This window comes from Pagrus major, chromosome 16, assembly GCF_040436345.1.
Source record: "Pagrus major chromosome 16, Pma_NU_1.0".
NCBI classification, from domain to species: Eukaryota; Metazoa; Chordata; class Actinopteri; order Spariformes; family Sparidae; genus Pagrus; species Pagrus major.
This window is the reverse complement of record NC_133230.1, coordinates 27,721,195-27,745,584: the sequence shown is the minus strand read 5'-3', so window position 1 is coordinate 27,745,584 and position 24,390 is coordinate 27,721,195. Positions and strand designations below refer to the sequence as shown.

General features: G+C 41.7%; 1 protein-coding gene across 1 annotated transcript; it reads left to right on the top strand.

The window, feature by feature from the left end:
• The first annotated feature begins 436 nt into the window (after positions 1 to 436).
• On the top strand, positions 437 to 24,121 carry lrfn5a (leucine rich repeat and fibronectin type III domain containing 5a). The gene is made up of 8 exons (XM_073483985.1): positions 437 to 636; positions 3,465 to 3,593; positions 3,714 to 3,894; positions 4,556 to 4,711; positions 5,563 to 5,822; positions 7,452 to 7,919; positions 21,431 to 21,704; positions 23,168 to 24,121. Exons 1-8 carry the CDS (start codon positions 440 to 442, stop codon positions 24,119 to 24,121), a joined length of 2,619 nt encoding a protein of 872 aa, XP_073340086.1. The 5' UTR covers positions 437 to 439.
• Positions 24,122 to 24,390: the final 269 nt, after the last annotated feature.

Genomic DNA, 24,390 nt, shown 5'->3' with positions numbered 1-24,390 from the left:
AACAAGTCCTGGAACAGTGCAAGTCATCCTTCTCCATACTGCACTTATCATCATCCCTTTAATTTATACACTTCACTTCTCCTACAGCTCTCTGCATTCAGAGAGGCCTACAGTTTAGTAGATGTAGAAGGAAGTGCGGTGGGTGATAAGCAGTCTATTAGTCCAGCGTTGCATGAGAAAATGATAGTGAACAGAGTGAACACAGTGTGTGTGCAGTGTGAAGCACACAGGTTTTGCCTTGAATTGCAAACTGATAACCTTGCAGACAGACTGGGAGGAAATGCCTTTGTCTGTCTTTTCTATTATTCATTTTCAGAATGGCTTCTACTCTTTGTATTGAAAAAGTAACTATTGAAAAAGTCCAATGTCATTAACGACTCCATTTGTCTCTGTCTTCTGTCTCATTTTTCAGGTGTTGTGTCCAGGTGGGGTGGTAACCATGGAGAGACTGTGGCTGTGTGTGATGCTGGCAGTTGCCATGGCAGTGCGGGCACAGATATGCCCGAAGCGCTGCGTATGTCAGATCCTGTCACCCAACCTGGCGACCCTCTGTGCCAAGAAAGGTCTTCTGTTTGTACCGCCGAACATTGATAGGCATACAGTGGAGCTGCGGCTGGCTGACAACTTTGTCACAAGGTAACAGTCACACCAATCATACTACTGCCACCAAGAAACAAGAACATTATACCACTAATACTCACACTGCTGCTGTTGTTCCTGCCTTAACAGTATAAGTCCCAGTACAAAGTTTGTAACAGTTGGATGTCGTGAAACCATAGCCTCATTCATGTAAATGAGACCACTACTTTGATATAGTGGAAGTGCTTCATGGTTATCTGGGGGTGGAAAAAGTTTAACCAGGCCAAATTGCACTGCAATGGCCAATCAAATACATGGCACATTCTTGGTGCAGTGTTTCAGCTATCTAGTTATTACTGTTCTTTTACCATGAAAGTCTGCTGAAGTCCAAAATATTTCAATCCCTCCGGTCATAATGTCCGCTGAAAATAAATCCCTTGTGTCCTTCTAGGGACGTGGAGCACCACCAATTCTTTCTTATTGGATAATCCTCTCTCGGTGGACCATTTTGTAATGTAAAAAAAATATTTCTACCAGTTGCTGTACTTTATGACAAAAAATAAAGTCATTCTTAGAGACAGAGACAGTATTCCAGCCCGTTCTCGTGCCCAGTGCGTCAAATACAGCAGCCTGGTCAGTGGCCCTATGCCTCACAGTTTGACGCTTTACAGTAGTTACCACTGTAGCATCATTTCTGGAAGCACACCTCCAGTGCAGGTTGGATGGGTCATACACGGGACTTTCTCCCTGGAGACCAGGGTTTGCTCTCATGTGTGACCAAGTGTCAAAATGGATTTATGTTTAAGTTATGTTAAGTAAGTATGTTAAGTCATGCAAATCACATTAGGTTAGTTACATAGGTGATGTGACTAGTTATTTAAACCCAAAGCATGATCTTTCCCTAAACCTAACCAAGTAATTTTGTGCCTGCAACATTTCACAACATTAATAACAGTCCAAAGGTCATGCCATGTGAAATGTTTATTAGCAAGCTTTATTTTGAAAGTCTAACCAGATGTTGCATGTGTATTATTGCTTATTTGACTGCAGAGCCCGTCATGTGCTTAACTGATGCTAGAAGGGGTTGGTTAATGTAGTTATTCTGACCCAAAGTATGATCTCTTCCTAAACGCAACCCTTAAACCTAATCAAATCTTGACCATTTCACGATGTTAAGAACAGTCCAAAAGTCATAATATGTCATAAAATGTGAACTGTTTCTCAGCGGGCTTTATTTTGGAAGTCTAAGTGGATGTTATGTATTATTGATAACTTAACCTTGTAGCCATGCACTTGCAAAACTGATGCCAGAAGCATAGGTGAAGCGTCACAGTCTGAGCCTAAGGCTGCCGACCAAGCTGCTGCATTTGACAAGTTGGGAGTGAGAACGTGTTGCAATGTTCTGTGTCATATTAACCCATATGGAGTGTTCTGGAGTGTTTAGGTAGTCATAAATTGAACAGCCTCATCAGGTTGCCTTGATGTGAGGGTATAAAACTGCAGAACATTCAAAAATGTTCTCCAAAATTTGCCCAGCTGGTTCAACAGTGCTACTAAAAACCTATCAACAATATCCCAACTTTCCTTTGCTTCCCTCTGGACTTCTGGCTAAAGGAACTCACCAATACTATACTGTATTAATTAAAGAAAACCTCAATATTAGAGATAAAACTCTCTAATATAGTGAGTGTTTAGTCTTAATGTCACTCCAAAAAGTAGCAATTAAATGTTGTTTTATCATGGCCCTGCCAGAGACAAGCCTTTAAACTGATGGTTGTGTAACAAGAACAGGACTTTTAAATGTGGCACTATTTTGGTCTCACCCCTGCTATGCTGTTACAACAATAAAAACTCTAACAGGCCTGGTCCTTGTTTCTACTAACTATATAATAACTGTAAAAGCAGCAAAAGTCACAGCTACAACTTGGGCCTCCATATCTACAAGTACTGTAAGTGTAGCATACAGTAGGATATTGTAAATACTTGCACTAAAACTGCTACTATTTGAACTGTCCGAAATAGTGACTTGTTAGGACCCTCCATGTCATACTTTTCTGGGGCCGTGTGGTCATTAAAGTGCTAATGATTGAGTCTTCACCAAATGTGTTCACTGAACTCTGAAAGCTGTGTGGATAATTCTTAAAAACATCTAAAGGAATGAATATGTGTGTGATAGTTTGACTGCACGATGAAAAGTTCTTTAACAGTCTTTAACAACTAATTTATATCACTCCATTCATACCTCGTTAACTAAATATACTTTTCCTTGGAAAGTCATCAGTCTTGATGTGTGAGAATGAACAACTTTTCCTCAAAACTGGAAACGGAGACAGTGATCTATGACATCACTGGACACCAAAGCCGGGAGTTTTTCCGACAAAGATGAGTAAGTCGCAGAGTTTTTGGAGAGAGCGGCATCACCCAGGGTGCTTTTAATGGTGATCCAAACACATTATCCGCTGGCGCTAGAATGAAATAAAACTCATTTCAGTTTTCAGAAAAGCACATTCTTGGGGGCCCAAGAGTAAGTCATAGTCGGTTCATAGTCAATGGAGCAGCTCAAGGCTCTCTCCTGATAGCCTTGGTTCTCTGGTTTGTAGCCTGTGGAGAGTTTTTCACACTCACAAATATTGAATGAGCTGCACAGGATAAAAGGAAAACCATGTGTGAATTCTGTTTGCTTTGATTTTTGCTTTAAAATGTTGAAAGTGTTCAACACTACTGAAAGACTGTCAAATACGCAACATCTCCATTTAACATTTACAAATTCAATTTTATCAGTACTTTGACCATGACAGCTTCACTTAATCAAAGTTCTGTCTGGCTGGATGTATAGATGGCATATGTCTGTCTTGTGTCTAGTTTAATGTCCTCTGTGTCCACAGTGTAAAGAGGAAAGATTTTGCCAACATGACACGGCTGGTGGACCTCACATTATCCAGAAATACCATCTCCTTCATCACACCTCATGCCTTTGCCGATCTGGAAAACCTCAGAGCTCTACACCTCAACAGGTATGGATTTGCATACAGCTGTATACTCATATGTATGTGATGTATTTGCGTGAGCTCCTCTTGATAAATGTGAGTTGTTGTACTCAGTATCGTCGATCTCTCTCTCCATCTTATCCTCAGTAACCGACTGACGAGGATAGGCAATGATACGTTCAGTGGGATGTCGAAGCTTCATCACCTCATTCTGAACAACAACCAGCTGGTGCTCATCCACCAGGGAGCGTTCAACGACCTGCTGGCACTAGAAGAGCTGGACCTCAGCTACAACAACCTGGACTCTATTCCTTGGGAGGCCATCCAGGTCAGGATCTCTTTAAACTGCAGCAGCCCTCCAATCCTGTCTGGCTAGAGGCCAGTAAAAAAGGCAATCTCAAGCACAATAAAAGGCCATAAAACCTTTTAGGCCATTTATTTGAGATTAAAATAAAGAGATCCTAAGGGCTTTTTGACTGAACAGAGGCCATTATGTGGAGTATTCATTAGCCTTCAAACATTTGTCATTGATCTTTTCACTGAAGAAGAATTTTTAGTTTCTCAGCATTTTCAGTGCCAAGCAATTTTTATACAAATGTCAGGGCCTCTGTGGATCAGCCCACTAAAATGCTTTGGAACCTGAGATGACCAAGTACTTAGAGTCAAGTTTGATAAATAGGTGCTCTATTAGGTAATGTGTCTCAAATGATTAACCACATGTTGGCTTTTTAGACACATTAATCCTATAATTAAACTTTAATATCTTTCACGTCACTACTGTGCATCAAGGACTGAGGTAAGAGATTAAAAGGACAGGGACTATAACCAGGATTATTCATCTTGGGAAGCCCAAAGAAGTATTAAATCTGTTTATCTCCACATCCCTAGGTTCGTAATCTTCTCAATGTACTTCTCTTAATGTCCTAAAATCTGAAAACCGAATGAAAGGCTAAAGGACAATACATTTCTCTGTTGTTCTGTCCCTGCAGAGAATGACCAGCCTCCATACGTTGAGTTTAGACCACAACATGTTGGACTTCATTCCAGAGGGGACATTTTCCCTGCTACAGAAGCTCAACAGGCTGGATGTCACCTCCAATAAACTCCAAAAGCTGCCACCAGACCCATTATTTCAGCGGGCACAGGTATTCTACTTCTATCTACTTCTGCTCTACAGCAAAAGAGCATTGTGGCATTCTCCTAAACAACTGAAGTAAATAGTGATGGCTCCCTACAGCTCGTCCAGCATAATCCAGGTATCTGGATGCCCCGAGATCCCAAATTGATCTGAAAAGACATTATTTACACCCTTGACGTACAGTCGAGCTCATGCATGCAGCACAGATGGGGTGCACAATCGTGCTTTTAGCTTAGAAGCTACAGTGACAATTTCAACTTTAAAAGGGTGTCAATAATCATGTAAATCAATTTGGGATCCCATCTTCTTAAGTCGGTCAGGAGAATGCCGCAACACTGTTTTGCTGTGAAACTCAAGAAATGTTTTGTGGACTTCAACACTAAACCCAACTTTATATCGGAATGAGGGTGAGAAGCTGAAGACTGAATTTTCATTTTTGGGTGAAATTACCCTTTAAAAAATACCCTAAGAAAAATTACACAATCAAGAATTTTATCTTACTTACAATTTCTTGTGTGTGGGATTCAAGCTAAATGTTTTAGTTCCAACTTATAAATGCACAGTAGCAGTTGTGTGTGTGTGAATGATTCCATTCTCACTTTACTGATGGGATGGAGTTAACAGTGCAGGGTTTAGCCCTGCAGAGCAAATATTGGGATACTTACCTAATTGTAGTCAGTGGGGCATCTTTCAAATTTGTGACAGTCAAATCACTATATACTATATCTGTTGAAGCAAATTTAAAATTTTAATGTAGAAGGGAGTGTAAAGCAGGCATTTATTGGAAAATAACATTTAGCTTGACTCCTACTGTTTCTAAAAAAATAAAAATAATGAATGATTGTTTCTTACTAACAGGTCCTGGCCACGTCGGGGATCATGACCTCCTCGTCTTTTGCGCTGTCATTTGGTGGGAACCCCCTCCACTGTAACTGTGAGTTACTGTGGCTGCGGAGGCTGTACAGAGAGGACGACCTGGAGACTTGCGCTTCACCTCAGCACCTGTCCGGCCGATACTTCTGGTCTATCCCTGAGGAGGAGTTCCTCTGCGAGCCTCCGCTCATCACCAGATACTCCCATGAGATGAGGGTGCTTGAAGGGCAGAGAGTTGCACTCAGGTATCCATTTTGTATGGACATGCATAAAAAATAGTACGACCACATGCAATCAGTAACATTAAACAAAGTTTTGTCATTATCTTATTCACCGTTGACTAACACACAAACACAGCCATACACAAACTGTGTTTTATTTCTTGTAGTCGTGCGTTATGTTTACAAGCCACTCAGGGGTAAGAAATGCCCTATTGTTCAATGAAGCACAAGACAGGGACATCATGCAAAAATTTTTACGGAGGACAAAACTAAATCAAGACAACAACAGGTCTGAGAGACAATGATTACCTCATTTGCATATATATTGGTCACACGCTTCCAATCATGATAGATGTTATGTTTTCAAATATTATGATGAAATTTGGAAAAAGGGGGCAGAGGAAATCAATGAGATGCTATTATTCTCTTTCCTTTATTGTGTCTTGTCTTCAGCTCCATATACTAGGTATAAGTATTATCAGAGGGTCAACCCACCCAACATTTCCAATCTTGTGCAGCATCCATTTTAATGAATTCAACTGCAAAAAGCCATTAAAAGCCAGTGGTAGATGGTTAGGTGTTGATAATACATTATTTATCCTCTGGTTTACCCCGCCTTTATTTTCACCGACTCTTTATTTGATACTTTATAACACCTCTGAATGCATGACTTTGGGTTGCTTTCATTTGTCCTCTTTCACTTACACATTAAACCTCATATAATTTGGAGCTCGCTTTTGTTCATAATAGGCATTCTCAACCGTGTTTGGAGAATACGTGCAGTGTGACCCTGCAGCAAAGTCCCCTGAAAGATTACTGCACTTCCCTTAGAATTATGTTTATGGCTCTTCACTGTAATTGCAGAAAATGAGAAGTGTTACTATGACCCCAATGACACTTGTGCCCTGCAATTCCCATTGCTCTGCAATTTTGGTGACTTAACTGTACTTTATTAGTGCCACACATTACAATTTATTCATGCACATAGAGCAAAAGGTCGTTGTAAAAATTACACAAGTTTGAATAGAAGGCATTTTTCCTTCATTCCTTTTTGTACAATCCCCGTCCTCGTTGTCATAAGGTCTAAAGTTCTCTGCTTCATGACTGTACAATATTAACATTTATGAATGGGCCACACGTAGTTATTTAGTTTATTCAACTCACAAAACTACTCATTTAAAGCTGTAACTATTAGTTGAGAGGTTTTCTTTGCCTTCTATGAAAAGTAAAATGAATATTTTTGGATTAACTATGAACTATGATGCTGCAGGTACCCCTCGAGCATCATTCATGGACATCATTTAGGACTTCTTTTATTGAAAGTCTAATTGGATTTCTTATTGCTATCTTGACCGCGGAGCACTGCACATGTACAACTGAAGCTAAAGAGAGATACAGTTTGAAACTTAGGGCCACTGACCAAAGCTCCCATATTTGACTAGTTGGGAGTGAGGATATGTTGGTAAGGCGTATTATATCTGAAATGAATGTGAAATGAACAGAGTAGATAAAGTAGATCAAGATAAGGCCGTTTCCCTCTCATCTTTGTTAGGAGGGAAAAATCCAGAAACCACCTCCAAGCAATGCTGTGCTTTCACTCTCCACTGTCTTGTTTCTAACGTGTTCCATTCTACTGGTTTGCTCTCATTAAAGGTGTAAGGCAAGAGGTGACCCAGAGCCGGCCATCCACTGGATCTCTCCTGAAGGCAAACTGGTATCTAACTCCTCCAGAACGTTGGTCTACAACAACGGGACTCTGGACATCCTCATCAGTACTGTGAAAGACACCGGCTCCTTCACCTGCATCTCCTCCAACCCTGCTGGTGAAGCCCACCAGACAGTGGACCTGGTTATTATAAAACTCCCCCACATCTCCAACAACACCAACAACATCCAGGAGCCCGACCCCGGATCGTCAGACATTTCCACATCTACCCGAGGCGGGGCCAACGGGAGCAACGTGACGGGCGACGTGAAGGGAGGTGTGGATAAGAGGGTGGTGACAGCTGAGGCCACGTCATCAACAGCGCTGATCAAGTTCAACTTCCAGAGGAATATTCCAGGCATTAGGATGTTCCAGATACAGTACAATGGGAGCCAAGATGACTCGCTGGTTTACAGGTAAGACTGACAGAATCACTGCGTCACCATGACGCTCAGCACTGTAGAGTCAGACGGTTTACACAATGGAAACAGAAGCATGATATGGCTAATGTAGAGGTGGAGAATTACCCAAGTCCCAGCTGTATAGATTAGATTACAGTAGATTAAATGCAATTTTAATGATCCTGTTGGGACGCTGGCACTATGAGAGCGCTATAAGACTGCTAAGGGGGCACTTCAAGAGAGCTACGAGAGTGCTCTAAGGGTTCTACGGGGACTCTAAGAGGGCATGGGGGCTACAAGTACAAGGGTACCCGAAACAGCTACAATGTGTTGGTCTTGTAAATGACAAAAATAAAAAAAAAGTATAGCGTAAATGTAAATCACAGAAAAGTAAAAGGAAAATAAAAATATATGAAAAGCCACTGTATCATCAAATTAATCAGAATAATAACATTTTTCTTCCATCGCCCCTTATTGTTTCCTTGTCAGAAACAGAAATCAGGTCACGTTGAAAACTGTTAGTACTGTTTTGAGCAAATGTACACACTACAGGTCACTGTTTATTATATTATAGCACATACGTATAGTTCATATAATGGCAAACAAGACCAACACGGATGAGTCAGGGCTGGACAGCAGAAATGCCAGAAAAACTGCGACATGAGAAAGCTCATGATCCTCAGTCAAGCCTGGCATTAACAACACTGCTCACCCCGTGCTGCTGCTGACTCACCAGCACGGCCTTGACAGAAGAGCTCTGCTAGTCCTTCTTGACTTTTGCCATTTGCTCAGGATTACACAGATTAGATCGATCTCGCAGGGAGTGATTGTTATTTGAGCTAAATATTTACTCCGGTAAAATGGGGGTGAGGGAATTAACAAACACGCAGAGCTTTCGTAGGGAAATCTGCCCGTATTATCTGTCTTTCATATCACCACTAATCCCCATCCATACTTCATCAGTACGCATTATCATCAAGAGCTGGGGGAGCGTTGAGGCTGACCGTCTGGGTCACGATGACGACAATGCTCTAAATAGTTATTGAATTCATCTTTCTCTTCAGATTGTTTTTTACTATGAGCTGTGAATGTGGGATGCTTGATCTTTTTACAGTCCTTATCTCTCTTTGACGACACCAATATATATCTTTCAAACTGCGATCATTCATAGAAGAATCTGCTGCTGTTATCTGCCTCGCATATTATTCCTAATCTCTGTACATTATTCATCAGCACTTAAACCCATTCAGACAATGCATCATGGAGAGACGGCGCCGATAGGACTCGAAGCTGTCTGTCTTTCAAAGATAACGTCATCGCTCTCTGCTTTTCCTCTCACTTTTATTTACAAAAGCACGCCGGAGTTGCATGTGCACTATCATCCTACAAAGCGCTTCGTCTATACTCTGTGCACCAGATTTTATGAGGAAAGTGAAAAATTTGAGAGTGCAACAAATAACTTCCTGTTAGTGTACAGAGGAGGAGTGATTGGACAACCTCTCACCACCCACCCTGATCCGTTCTCGCTCTGTCACACCACTCAAAGTCCTTCTTCCTCTCTTTTCATCCTCCTTTCTTCCTCTGGCTCTTCTTTTTCCAATATTAAGCGCTGAAGTCATTTGTGTTTCTCCGTGTTATTTCGCAGCCCTCTTGTCTTTAGATAGCAGATTGATTTCCATTCAACACCTCTGCTGGCACAAAGAGGCAACTCATTGATTCTTTTTTTTTCATTATCCAAACACAGAAGAGGGAAGGAGGGGGAGAGAGAATACAAAAGAGGGAGAAAGGGAAAAGATGAGTGGAGAGCATAGGGGGAACGATGAGTCGGAGGGAGAGAGAATGACGGACAAGGGAAGACTGGTCTTATTGTCACGGACAGGGCACTTACTTTTCAGGGTCAATAAGAGCTTATTGATTTGCAGCACATTGACATTTCTCCGCCTCGCTCCCCACCTGCTCCCCATAAAGCTTTTGGGTTCATGCTTCCTCCACACTGTGAATTCACTGCATAAACAAGTGACTAATAGTTTAAAGCTTTTACAGGCATTTCCTCTCAGTTATGTTAACCTCCTGGACATGCAATATGCTGCACATCTGAAATGTTATAGTTGTCATACAGGATTCTGTATTGATCTCTGCAGGGAAACCCCACCCTGCAGCCCCTCCACAGGGAGGTCAGGGTCAGCTGCAGAACAGCTCTCCCAGAGCTGACAGGGATTCGGTTTCTTGCTCAAGGACACTCGAGACAGGCAGATGTTTACTGATACAGTACTGGTGTTTTAACACCAAGTCCTCCTGCTTAAGTACTGTATCTCTATTCCAGAGGCGGGCCTACTGCCTAGTCGGTCACAGTAGTAAAGCCCATCACAACAGCAAATTAGCTTAAAGTATTGATTTTTTTATCCAAGTGTTCTCATTTTGACTGTGAGTAAGGAGAGTGAAGAATAGCTGTAAATAAATCATTGTATAAATAATAATAGCAATTTGAAGAAGGGCAATTTTCTGATCGCAACAGCGACAATTGTTGATTTGCAGGCACAAATGTACAGTGTCTTAACAAGCTGCAGCAAGCAAAGGTTTAATTTAATATTGATTGTGTGCAATAATATGAAACCCTGGCTGTTGTCTGGTTAACATGCTCCCTGTGTGCCAGTGTCTGCACGGCGTTTTGGAGAAAAACAAATGATTCTCTGTATTATTTGAGAAAAAGAAACGCAAGGGCTGTTTCATTCAAATCATTTCTTGACTAGGAGTTTGTCATATCTTAACTAACTACGGAGCTGTTATCTGTGAAACACACTATAAGGGGAGAACAGCTAACATTAAGCTTGGAGGGGATGACTGCATGCCACACTCCATCACCCTGCCAGCTAACGAACACTACATTGCTACTGCTGACACTGGTTCATGTCACTGTGACTCGCTAGCACACATCGGCTAACCACAACTGTAGATGTCTCCCTGCACCAACACACCCGATTCAAAGGATCAGCTCGTCATCAAGCTCTGTTGCAGTAGGATAATGAGCCGTTCAGGTGTGTTGGAGCAGGGGAACATCTAAAACGTGCCGGGCAGGGGAGAAAACACTGCCTCCGACTTTTTAAAGATTTAGTTTTTTGACATCATTGTGGTAAAATCTTCTCAAAGAACATTGGAAATTGGTTTCCTCTCAGGTCATTTTTCTGCACAAAATTCACTGCTCACCCATTCACTGTAGCAAAGAAAAAAATAAATTGCAGGGTTTTTTATTATTAAACCAGAGCACTACAATTTTGCAATTCATTGTACCTTGTGGTAGGGACTGTCGTCTTTGGCAAAAGCTGTAAATATGAAGATGTATTATAAGACTGCAAAAAGGAACATGTTTTGTCTTCTTTCGCTAACACTGCTGAGTATTTGTAGAATGGAATCCCTATTTTTCCCTTTCTCTCCCTTCTTCAATGCAATCTGTTAGGAACTAAATTGAGTCATCCACACAGCCCTTATCTCAGCCTCAGCTGTTAACCCCTCATATCAGGGTCCGGTCAAGGGAAGGCTGATGTCGATGAAATAATGTGCTTACCTTTTACACATGACCCATCACGGATGAGGAGTCGGATGCAGTGTTTGGCCTTTACACCTCGCTGGTTTTATTGAACAATTCACAGCCGTGTCGATGATGATAGTAAAACTCACTGACAGCGCTGACGACAGGGACCATAAAGCGGCCACGAAGTAGAATGTGCTCTTTTTCAGATGTAGAGACAATCATCGCCTTTAATTAAGGTTTGGATGGATGCAGGCCATTGTTGGATTATAGAAAGAATGACGGCACAAATTACAGGCTTTATAGGTGTATTGTTTAGTCGATGAATAGATTAAATAATGATGATGGTTAAAAGGCTGATGAAGATATGTGTGCCTTGAACAGAGAAAGGAATTCGTTTGGCAGGACTTAGTTATTTCCTCCTACTCTTTCAACACCTTAGATTCATTATTGTGAGTGTCAGACCCCCGGGTTGGGAATCTCTGGTCTCTCAGGGTATTTCCAAGTCCTAGCCACACTGTCAGGATTCAAATCCTGGAGTACTTATTTTCAATGGGCTTTAAGTAGATACATTTAAATATATTGCCACCAAAATCATGGGAGCAGCTTATGGAATTCCCAACATGTGTAAATTAAAATGTAATTAAAAGGTGTCAACTCTACCAAGGTAAAACACACATGTTCATAAAAAGATGTGGCCTATAGTGGTAAAGTATTATGGAGGATGGCTTATTCAGTATGTGCAGTGAAATGAAGTAAAGCATGCACTTAGTGTTCAATAATAACAATAACAACAGAATAAAATAAGAAAAATCGAAAATGACTTTTAAAGACAAAAAAAAAATTGATAAAAAAACAGAACAATGAACACGTCCTCAATGATAGCTATGGCTCTGTCTAAGATACTGTATATTGTCCCTTTTCTGAGGACCGTGATGACATGAAAATCATGTTCATGAGTTCATCTTATACCTCTGATGAACCAAAACTGCAGAGAAGAGGATCAGCTGCTCCATAAGGAATTAGAATAGCAGTAAACCTCGGAGCTAAACCAAACTGAACTTTGAAAGTGAATCCATAAACAACTGAGATTCTGTTTGCCATACTTGTATCAATAAGCACAAGCCCAGGAGAACTGGTTCATTTAAGGCTTGGATGGAATATAGCTCATCTGCTAAAAGCCTGCAGATATAAAGGCTCCAGAATATCTGCCAAATCTGAAGTTGTTTCGCTTTTATAGGACACATAACTCTACTTTGACATTCACAAAGTTACCAAAGAACAAACACACAAAACCCATTCTCTCTCTATCCTCCTCTGCTCTGCCTGTTGTTTTGTTTTTTCCTCCCTCTATGTTCTTTCAGCCGTTGTTTTCCACTCCAGCAGATCCATCGAGCTACAGGGGCTGGTTGCCATTTGCCAGAAAAACTACACATCAAGCAAATTGTGTGGCAAGCTTTTTTTTATGAGGCTACACAACAGGGGGCGGGGTGGGAGGGGGGGGGGATGAGTCCGGGCTTTTTAAAAGGCATACTCTCTCTCTCTGCCGCTCTGTCTCTCACCAGCAGGAGGGAGTTTATCCTCGCCAATGGTCCCTGCGGCTCAGGTATAGCACCTTGCTCAGCTGTGCTTAAGGCGTGAAAAAACACCCGCCTTTATCCCGCTGTAATGTTCCAATTCTGATTTTATTGCACCATAAACATATCGTGAGCCCAACGTAACAGTGTTATTGTCGTAAGTAGTCTATGGGGTTTTAAACGCAGACATGTAGTAAAGAGGGAAGTGCCACAGCAGCAAGGATGATTCTGAAGGGAAGGAGGGGTGGTGAAAGGCAAAGAAAACAAGGAAGGTATAAAAAAAAAGGTATAAGAAAAATACAAGGAGAGAAGAATGTATACCAGAAACAGACTGCAAGAGAGGAAGACAGGAAGGACAGTGGCAGGAAGTATGGTGAAAAGGACCAAAGAAGAAGAGATGGATGGAAAAATGAAGTAAAACGAGATCTGAAGGAAGAAGGAAAGGAGCAAGTAAGGAAGGATCATAAGGTGGTAAGTATTAAGTTAGGAATGGCTTAAGGAGGAAATGACAGGAGAAAAGGAGAATGGCCCAACAGCAGGAAAAGAGAGCGAATAGAAATGACTAAGAGGAAGGAAGAAATAGAAAAGAAGAAAAAAAAGTACTTCCGTGAGAAAAGGAGAGAAAGTAAGAATGGATACAGGAGGAAAGGATAGTGTGGAGGGAGGAAGGAAGGAAGGAGCCAACCACAGCATTAAAGAGAAATGTAGATGACTCAGCTAAAGTGGGGGAATGGAGCTGAGCTGGGCAGATGGAGGACTACACCCAGCTACAGATAGTGCTGAAACATCTTCCCCACATCTGGGACAGCTTTAGTTGCATGGCACTTTGACATCTACTCTGCTATGCTTGTTTGCACTGAGCTCAGCAGTCATGAGATGTTGCTAAGTGTGGCTCATCCTCCTTTTGTTCTGGGATGAGGAACCTAAAATGTGAAAACTATTCAAGAGATGACAGACTGTTTACTGACTTGTCATGACTGATTTCACACATTAACTGCACGTATGGTTTACCACTGCTTTACCTGGTCATTAAAGTTGGCATGGCCGATCTGGCCCAAAAAGTAATATCAATATCATATCAAAGTAATATCAAGATCTCTTTAGGCTTCATCCCAATACACAACTCGCCCTCAAGCTTTAAACGCTTGACTTTTCTGTGTAACTAAATGTCTTTTACTGCAGATTTCAGTTGCTAAAGCTGATTTTTATCTGCAATGCTGGGTGTGTGACCCCTCAGAGGAATTTGATATTCATTAAACTCATTTCAAAATTATAATTTGTTTCATTAGATCTTTTATTCATACTTTTACGCTTCATTATACCATAATATCTCAAAACCCTCCAAAATGGCTGTGGGAACCTGTACCCTGCCTCACCTTGGAAGATTCTAATATCGACTGATAAGAGAAAACAAATAGAACTCATGTTTGATGTTCTCGCCGTCTTTTTTCACTGATTAGAGAGGATTTCTTGCAGGCAATGGTTCCACATAAAGAAGCTAAACTTTCAAGTTGTTTTTCTTCTCAGTTGTTTTGGTATGTGCTGGGGATTCTGGGGAAAGCAAATCAAAGGGTAGGGATAATTATAGTTTTTAGATAATGCTTGAACAATCTGGCATCTAAATGAGGTGGCATCGTGTTTAATTGGTAACTGTAATGTTATGACTATAATAACAATTGTAATTTCTTCAGTGTGTTCAGTGGTGGGCAAAATATTTTCCTAATTTTATGACTTGGTTACCACCACTGTGAAGTGTTCCACATCAATAATAAAACTGTGAAATCATTGTTAGACCAGCTAGGTGGCTAATGTTTACTGCTTCTGTTCTCCCTGAAACTGAATTTGGCTCTAATGAATAAAAATGGATGGGGAGGTGTTAGCAAAGCCCACCTGGCCTGGGCTCAAAATCCCTGTTCCACCTCTGACTACAAGCTGTGTGGGTGCTTGTTAACCATTAGCTTTGGCATCAGGGGCATTATGCATGGTAAAACAGAGATAAGAAGCTAGCTTCTGCAATGCTCTCTGTCTGCCTGAGAGACTCAGACCTATTAGCATGGCATTGTGCCATCTGCTGTGTAAGCCACATTAGCTTTGAGGTCAATAGTAATGGGGCAGAAGTTGAACTACCATTAATCCTTTTCTCTTTGTGCCCAGAAACCAGTTATTCTGAACTGGTTTGATTGTACTTGTGTGCCGTAAAGTGTGGTGTGCTGTCATGTGATACTGTCAGCTTAATTGTAGAGAAAACCAACCTTAAAAAGAAATGGAATATGAAAGAAATGAATCGTGTTGCCACTAAGTGTTTGCATTATATAACAGCAAAAAGAAGCACGTGAGAATATGAAGAGAACACATGTTTAAGAAGTGCAGTGTAAAGGAAAGTTTTTTAAAACCCACAGCTGCTTTTGCATGCTGTTTTGTTGGCTTATCTGACAACGTTTTTCATGTTTCAGGCTATTTAATTTAGACTAGCTTGCAATCTGGTAGCATGGGAGGCTTTAGCCAGAAGCACTGAATACCATTTTCTCAAAAATAATTGGACAACCTACTTTTAGAAATCTGTGACCCACATTTTAGACTTACCCCTTTTTGGGCAACATTGCAGTGAAATTTAATTGTGTTTTTCTGTTCAAACACTTCTAATGTGAGTGGGTAGTGGTAGAATACTACAGGAACCCATTGATATGTGTACAGTTTTGCTTTTACCAAGAAGATTTAACAGCTGAAACAGCTTCATTAGCAGGATTTTGTTGTGTGATGTCATTGTACAGACCCAATCGCAATGTTGCACAAGCTGGTTAGTTGAGCTTAACCTTAACACTCCAGGAAGTCACTGCACAAGAAATAGCCAGGGACACATTATTCATTGAGCTTTAGAGGGACTTGGTGGAATTTGCTACCTTCCAATGGAGCCAGGCTCGCTGTTTCCCACTGTTTCGAGTCATTATGCTAAGCTAAGCCAGCTGCCTAATGGTGGTAGCTTCAAATTTACTGTTCAAACATGATAGGCATGAATCTGCTCATTTCATTCTATGCAAGACTAAAAGACTTCATATACTTCATACATCATACACTTCATATATCTTGGATATGACATGATGTCATATGATGTTTAGAAGTTCACAGGAGACACCAAGTGTAATACTTGTTGCACAGTTGCCTGGTGTGAGCCTCTCAGAGAACTTTCACACAATACATGAAAATTAAATTCATAATGCCCCAAATCCTGTTTTTCAAAACTGGACAACTTCCACTCTACATATGAAATTCAAAAACCATATTCCCCTGCAGCAACATGAAACTACTAATGAGCTAGCCCGGAGCAGTGAATATCATTTAAAAAACATTGGAAGTTGTGGTCACACATGGTCTGACTGGGCTCTGCTGCTGGGGGGAACCACAGCTGAGTTATTAGAAGCCCCAGCCTCTTATCGCTCGACTCCAGCTCGACCCAGAAGCCCTGGTTTTGAATCATTGCCATGAATGCCTTTTTTCCCCTCCTGGAATAATGCATGTTTGTGGCCTGTAGGCTTTGTCCAATATTTAATCAAGTGAAATGGCCTGAAATAGAATAATCTGGTATCATAGTTCCCTGTTCTGTGCATGGAGGCAATCATTTGTCTCGAGTCAAAAAGATGAGAGCAACTAATGGAGATGGCATTGTCCTCCTGGCTCTGTCCCGGCCTGGGTGAGGAAACTTAGAGTTGATTAACACGCACACAAACACATGAACTCACATCCGTGCACATGCACACACAGTAAGGGTTTAGCAGTATGTAGTGCTGCATCAGTGATGAATGTTGGCAGGAAGCCAGAGACAGTGACAGCCACTGGGAAGAGGAGGCTGTTATGGGAGGAGTAGATTACTGTAATGGAACTCCCACACATGCATCTACTGTAAACACACATATACTGCAGACACATACAGACATAGGTACACGAATGCATACTCATAGAGGAGCATGCACACAGACACTTTCTCCTGTGTAATGAAACTCAGAAACACACACACACACACACACGCACACACACACACACACACACACACACACACACGGTCAGGCGCCCTGGGCTGAGGGTTTGGCAGAGCAGCGTAGATAGATTAGTGTAATAGTCTCGGCCAAGGCAATCATCTGCCCACTGTAGGGCTTCAAACGCTGGCAGCAAGATCCAGCTCAGACACAAAGAAATTAGCCACAATGAATGAGTCAGTTTGGATGAGTTCACAATGCTAACGGCTCACAGAGTCAAAAAATAATCGCATGCGAGACAAAAAAAGAAGATCCGCTCATTTGCATGAAAATGTATTTTGTGAACTCAGCATGCAGCAGAACCAGGTCCAAACACAAACATATGATCAATATCTTGATTGTTCCTTGTATGTATGAATTATAGATGATGACAGCTTGGCTTACACGTCGACAATGAAAACTAGCTGTGCAACGTGAGTTTGATTGGTCGGAGCGTCTGGTCGGATGGGTTTTGTTTAGAAACACTGGAATGTGAGCTGCGTCCAGGAGACCTGCAGCGAACGGTTTCTTGGAAGCAGAAGTTTCTGAGGTGGATGAAAGAAGTTTTGTTTATTCATGTGGGTACATGGCTAAGCTGAAAACAAACCCTCAAGCAAGGTGCATAATTACTGCACATTCGTAGATTTTAAACCGAAAAACACATGCAAGGCTTTTGGAATTAAGAACAGTTGCAACATTTTTGTTTTTCACTTGTCTTGCGTAGGATAGGTTCACCTACTGGTGCAGGGGAGCAGTGAAGCAGGGGATTCATCTAATAGTGCACAACTAAAGCAATTAGCAGGCTAAAGGGGCTGAAGGTGAGGTTCGCCCAGGGCGTCATGCAAGCTAGAACTGGACAGCACCTTCCATCATCAAACATGAAATACATTTATATACATTTTTTTTTTCCAATATCAACCGTATTTTCAAAACATGACATAAAACTGTAAGAAGTACTGAAACATTTCCTACAGTGTGATATTCCTCTTGTGATTTACAAAGGAGCACGTCTGATGGGCTAAAGACATCATAGTGAGCCTAACTTACTTGATGTTTTTCGTGATGTTAACATTCATATAGTTGAAAAATATCATAATATTAAGCTTTTTTTCATTATGCTTTTGGACCCATGGTCCTCACAGGACAGGGACTGAATGACACCTCTGTGTTTTCAGTAGCAGTGGACAATAGATTCTGCTGTGAGTTTATGATTTTTGTATTATATCATATCAGTACAATATTATTGGGAGGTCAGTCTGAGCAACCACAAAGGCAGACAATACGGAGAGATGTGTCCGTCAGACGTTTGTCAAAGGTGTTACAGCCGTAGCACAGCCAGATCAGGATCACCTACACAAGTCTTGGAACACACGGCGTGGTGACATTATCAAACATTATCACCAGTCTTCTGCCGTTAAATCAGGGGCCTCTTTGTATCAGTTTTTAAATATGTTTGTCACCCATGTGTATGTTGTAACAACAATTCCATGTAGTTTTACATGAGAACAACTCATAATTCAAAGATTTCTTTAAACCACCTGGAATTTACTGTGTCCCTTTAAAATGTATCTGTTTTATGTCAAAGGAGAGCACATTTCAATTCATAGTAATCAATGGGTTGTTCTCTTTTTGAACACACAGCAGAACACACACACACACACACACACACATATATATATATATATATATATATATATATATATATATATATATATATATATATATATATATTTATATATATATATATATATATATATATATATATATATATATATATAATTATATTATTGTCTTGAGCAATAAATTATATATACTGTAAATATATGAATATAAATACATTTACTATGTCTATAGATTTTAGAAAAAGAGCAGTCAGTTCCTTGAACTTGAATGGAGGATGGTTCTCAGCCAGAATGAGCTGAGAAATTAACAAAAATCAGATCCTTACCAAAATTGAATGGGGTCCTTCATTTGTGGCTGGTATCTATAACTGAGTACAAACGAGTACTGTTGGGCCTTGGCGGAGGTATGCACTCTACTGCCATTCTCGTTGTCATTGTTATTAAAATAAATATATGAGGCCTAGCAATACTGCAGCTGTGTCCGGTCTGTGAGTCGTGGAATTAAAATATGTTTATCTAGTCAGACTACAGGCATTCACGTCCGAGATACATTATGCATGCATCAGGAGGTTAAGTTGTGTGTGTGTCACATTTAAGTATGACAATGGTGTTTGCGTGCGTGTACCATCTGCCTATGTGCGTGTTTAGCGGCTAAGGTCCAAATCATTGAAGAATCAGAAGGTGCAGCAACTCACAGTCACAAAATGTTCCAGAAATCTGCTGGATATCTATCAGCTGTTTACTCTCTCTCTCTCTCTCTCTCTCTCTCTCTCTCTCTCTCTCTCTCTACACACACAGAAATGCACATCTGAGAAACATACAGTATTAATGAGCTGGTAAACAGTGTCCCTGAGAGCGTAGCAGTGTTTAAGCCTGCAAGAAAAAGATTGTGCAGTCCATGCAGCGTTTTAAAACAAACACATTATTTTACACAAAGATATTAATGCTTTGTTGTTTAACGCGACACACAACAACTCACGCATTCATACACACACAAATGAAACCCCCGGCTACAGCAGCAACAGGGGAATTAATCTCCGTCTGTGTGTATACAAATGTAGCTGCTTGTATATGAGCTTGTCGTGACCAGAGGACCTGCTCACTTCAATGTCACTTGGTGTGTGTGTGTGTGTGTGTGTGTGTGTGTGTGTGTGTGTTAGTATAGGATCAAGGTTCACAACTATAGTGATGAAAACATCAAGAGAAGCAAAGGGGAGAACACTCATGGTCAGCCAACGTTCAAACAGTCACATTAGTATTCATGGGGTCATATAGATGCTCACACACACACACACACACACACACACACACACACACTTACAGCATCCTATAGCCTTGTGCAGTTATCCCCCTGAGGGCGCCCTAATAACCTATCGCTACATTCATTCCTCAGCTCTTAATACTAGCCATTAAACCTTAACATGTCTCCTAACCTTCACTTAACTCGAACTCTAAACCAGATGCTTAACCTGGCCAAAGTGGCCCTGTGCTGCTCTCAGTGCACACGAGGCCGCAAGCTGTGAGCTGGACGCCTTCTTTGGTTTTAATGAGGAATTTCATTAGCATTTTAATGAGCAAATCCAGGAAAGCTGACAAGCCCTTTAAGGGAAACTGAAGGACAAATGTGCAAATCCTCTCGTCAATGTGACAAATATCCAATGAAGAACAACCAACTTCAACTCAAAGTGGCAAAGTACCTTTGGATTTGTCTAAAAGAATATCCAGATTGATTCACTGTTCCTCATGTATGTTTTAAACCTGAATGCTAAAGATTTTGTTAAAGTGCCTGTATGGAACTTTGTTGTCAGTTTGCACCCTGAGGAAGGGCAACTGCCCAAAACCCCCGCATAATAATAAATCATTTAATTGGTCTCATGTTCTGGGGATGACTTTTGGCTTTTTGTTTTTGAGGATTCAGCACCCATCTATACACAGGAGCCGAGGGCACTGCTTCTTAATCATTTCCATTCCTCCCTCCCTGTTGAGTTGGGTTTTTACTGCTCTCTACTCTTATTTCACTCTTCTTTTTGTCTTTAGAAACAAAGCACAGTACAATTATTATGTAGGTTGTACTTTTAATTTGGCTAAAGCTTGATTTGTCGCATGACAACAAATTCATATGTAGGCTTCATGTATCCGTTGAACATAGAGGCACATTAAGCAGCTAATAGGTCAGATAATTAGCTCAGGAGTTGGTTAAAGGATGGTTATTACTTGTCTCGCATTCATCACAAGGACACAACTATGTCTCTAAATGAATGCTAATGTTGCTATGTTTCATAGGTGGGTGTGTAAATAGCCAACAAATGGCGAACATGTTCACCATAGAAACTGAAAAGGTCACGCAGTGTCAGTTTTTTTTCTTTTCTGCCTCCAAGTGGCCAAGAAAATGAGTTATTGCAGGTTCAATACTTGAAGAGTGCAAATGACAGTGAATGGGGAGGTCGGGTGTCAAAGTTTTCTCATTCTATTACTGTTGAGTAACGCCATGGTGGATTTTCTAGGGATTGAACTTTCTTTGGACCTAAGTCAAGCCATGAAAATGTGTCCAAAAAACAAGTGCAAAGTCGTGTAAATTAAAGTGTTTGGAGGAAATCCAGAAATGCTATTATATATACACGATATGTGAGTGTACATGTTGTCCGTACATTGGTCTATTTTAGGATCCAGAAGCTTAGCAGTGCACTCCTACTTATTGTGCATTTTACTTTATTCTTGCGCCTCCCCTGTTGCTGCTCTGAAAGACTAATCGGTTGTGCTTCCTGTCTCTCCCTCCTCTCTTCCACCACAGAATGATCCCCCCATCAAGCAAGAACTTCTTGGTAAACAACCTGGCAGCAGGGACCGCGTACGACCTCTGCGTACTGGCCATCTACGATGATGTCATCACCTCTCTGACAGCAACACGTGTGGTCGGCTGTGTGCAATTCACCACCGAGTCAGAGTACATGAGGTGTCATTTCATGCAGTCGCAGTTCCTCGGCGGGACTATGATCATCATCATCGGAGGGATAATAGTGGCCTCTGTGCTCGTTTTCATCATCATCCTGATGATACGGTACAAGGTGGGTCCCTGCCTGTCTTGCTTAATCCACTCTGGTCAGAAAGGACGAGGAATAAGAGGAGAGAGCGTTTCATTATGTGGGAAGATTGGCGTTATTCACATACAGATTCAGACAACTGCCACAACAACCACATATAGCCTCCAATCAAATCCCACTTTCCATACATCTCTACAGAATTATCATGTCTTACTGACTTCTATGGAAGCTCATTACAGACAAGAAAAGAAAAAAATGAATCATAAAAAGTTTTGAATATTTTAAAAATAAAAAATAAAAATAGGTCAAAAATAGACGATATGTGTTTTGTCATTGTTTGTTCCATGCATCTTAAGCGCACAGTAATAGAGCAAGGCTGCCTGTGTACAGGTGCCACACTGGAGTCGAAGTGGGGATGTTAATGTTTTATAATATAGTCCTTATCTACGAGGCTGCTGGTGCTCTATAATCCACTAGTTGCATTATCATTATTAGTTAATAGGTCACAATTTGGACTTCCTACTTGACTTCATGGACATCATTTTGACTCAAACGTACCAAAAGGAACTTTAAAAGGGTTATGAAGGGGTATTCAGTTAAATACTGCTGCCCCTATATCACCTAAAAGCAAACAAGACCATCAACATGAAGAGTGGGCATTTCCATATAGTCATTTTAGTCACTTATCCAGGTTGGATAAGACATAAAATAAAAAGATATTTTTATGGTAGAGTGCTGAGGATGAAATGAGGTGTCTCACAGCCTGAAGAAAGAAGCTGCTCTGTGGTCTGCTGGCATACGGCACTAAGTCTACTTTGGCATCCAGAATCAACAAAAATGAAAGTCGCTTGTTTGGCTTAACCCTAACTCATAACTTTGAGTCTAGTTTCATCTTGGGACTGAGCTTCCATTACTTTTGCTGAACTAAAATGATATAATAATTACTGTTTTCTGAAGCTATATCTATGGCTGTAGCTATGAGCTGCCGTTAGCTAGTTAGCTCAGTTAGCCATGCAGCTAGTTGCCCTACGCTTACCTGAATCTCCACAGACCGGTAGCTCGGAGCAATGGGCACTCCACTGGCCACCGAAGTGGGCTCAGCAGCCTCTATCTTTTTCACATTCTGTTTTTTTTGTTAGTTTTTCTAATCTTTTAAACATAAATCCTTCATTCATACATAAATAAACAAATCTAAATGTGACCAGCCATGACAGTGACCCAAGGCCGCAAACATTTCACACTGCAGGATCTGGACTGACGAGGCTGATGTTTGTGTTCATTTTTTGCACAATATATTAATTATTAATTATCCGTTTGCAGCTTACATAATTCCTGGTCATTTTAAATTATGTGAAATGGTGACTTGATTTATGTCACGTTATGAAAAATGAGGTGAATGTGGTCATATTTGTTGCCATTTTGTTCTGCCCTATTTCAGTATGAAAAAAACAGCCCACAGCTCACTGCTTCCATCTGTTTTTCCACAGGTGTGTAACCCTGGTGAGGGCGGTAAAGGCGTTTCAATGTCGATGACCAACGTTCACTCACAGACCAACGGGCAGCAGTCACAGGGATGCACTGTGACTCCCAGCGTCTCGAAACATGGTTCAATCGGATTAGAAGACCTCTCCGGAGGCTCAAAGAAAAGGAGCGGAGCAGGAGGAGGAGGAGGAGGAGGGAAGGATACAATGACACAGTCGTCCGACTCTTCCCTGCCTGACTGCTCCACAGCTACGTCAGTTCTCAGCCAGCCTTGGGCAGCCAGAAGCCCGACAGCTGGAGCCGAGGAAAAAGCGGGTGAAGAGAGAGCAGGCGTCTCGTCGCCCACCGCCGCCACCGGTTCACTCTCCAAGCCAAAGCGGAAGCCCGCTCCCAGTAAGCCAGGCTCGGCTTGCTCGAACCCATCGGCTACTCCTGACAACCTCCCCACCTCCTCCCCTCGCCCTCCCTCCTCCTCCTCCTCCGCCGCCTCCTCCGCTCTCCTCCCCTCCACCCCTCTGGAGAACCTCAACCTCAACACCAACCGCAACAACAATTACGCCTCTCTCAACCAAACCCCGCCTCCCTTCGCCCCTTCCTCTTTCTCCAGCCCTCTCACCACGCCAAGTCCCGTCCCCTCCATCCGGTTCAGAGAGACGCCCATCCTGCGCAGGGCTCCTCGCGCCTCCTCCTCCGCCTCCACCTCCGCCAAGTACCAGACTCTCCCCGTGGAGGAGGGAGGGAGGAGCAGGGCGAGGAGGAGGTACTCGCTCAGTGAAGGAGGCAGCTCAAAGACTTACTCGTCCCATCAGGGAGGAGGAGGAGGAGCGCCAAAAATAGGGCGCATAATGCGGAACAAAAGGAGCCAATCAATGAGCGGGATGCTTCTCCCGAAAGACGGGGATGGAGACTCGGACAAAGGGCGGTGTGAATCGGACTGGATCTTAGAAAGCACGGTTTGAGCTCGAGCGAGACAGAAAGCATCAAACAAACTTTGGTTTATTCATTATTGTTCATCTTTTGTATGAGTGTGTGCCTGCGGTTACGTGTGTGTGTGTGTGTGTGTGTGTGTGTGTGTTAGTTTAAATTTGTTTAGAGGTGTGTGAGTGAAGGCTAACAAACAATGGGGTGCGTGTGTGTTGTGTGTTTTTGGTGTGTATGTGTGTGTTCATGTTTGAACCTTTGTTTCTAGACGTGTGAGTTGATGATTGTGTGTTTCTGGGTGAAAGTG

What these genes read in the sequence shown, in the direction of transcription:
- lrfn5a (XM_073483985.1), top strand. Translation starts at nt 440, where the DNA reads ATGGAGAGACTGTGGCTGTGTGTGATGCTGGCAGTTGCCATGGCAGTG. An exon ending in AGAGCTCTACACCTCAACAG is followed by an intron (nt 3,594 to 3,713) that starts GTATGGATTTGC and finishes TCTTATCCTCAG; the next exon opens with TAACCGACTGACGAGGATAG. An exon ending in GATGACTCGCTGGTTTACAG is followed by an intron (nt 7,920 to 21,430) that starts GTAAGACTGACA and finishes CTTCCACCACAG; the next exon opens with AATGATCCCCCCATCAAGCA.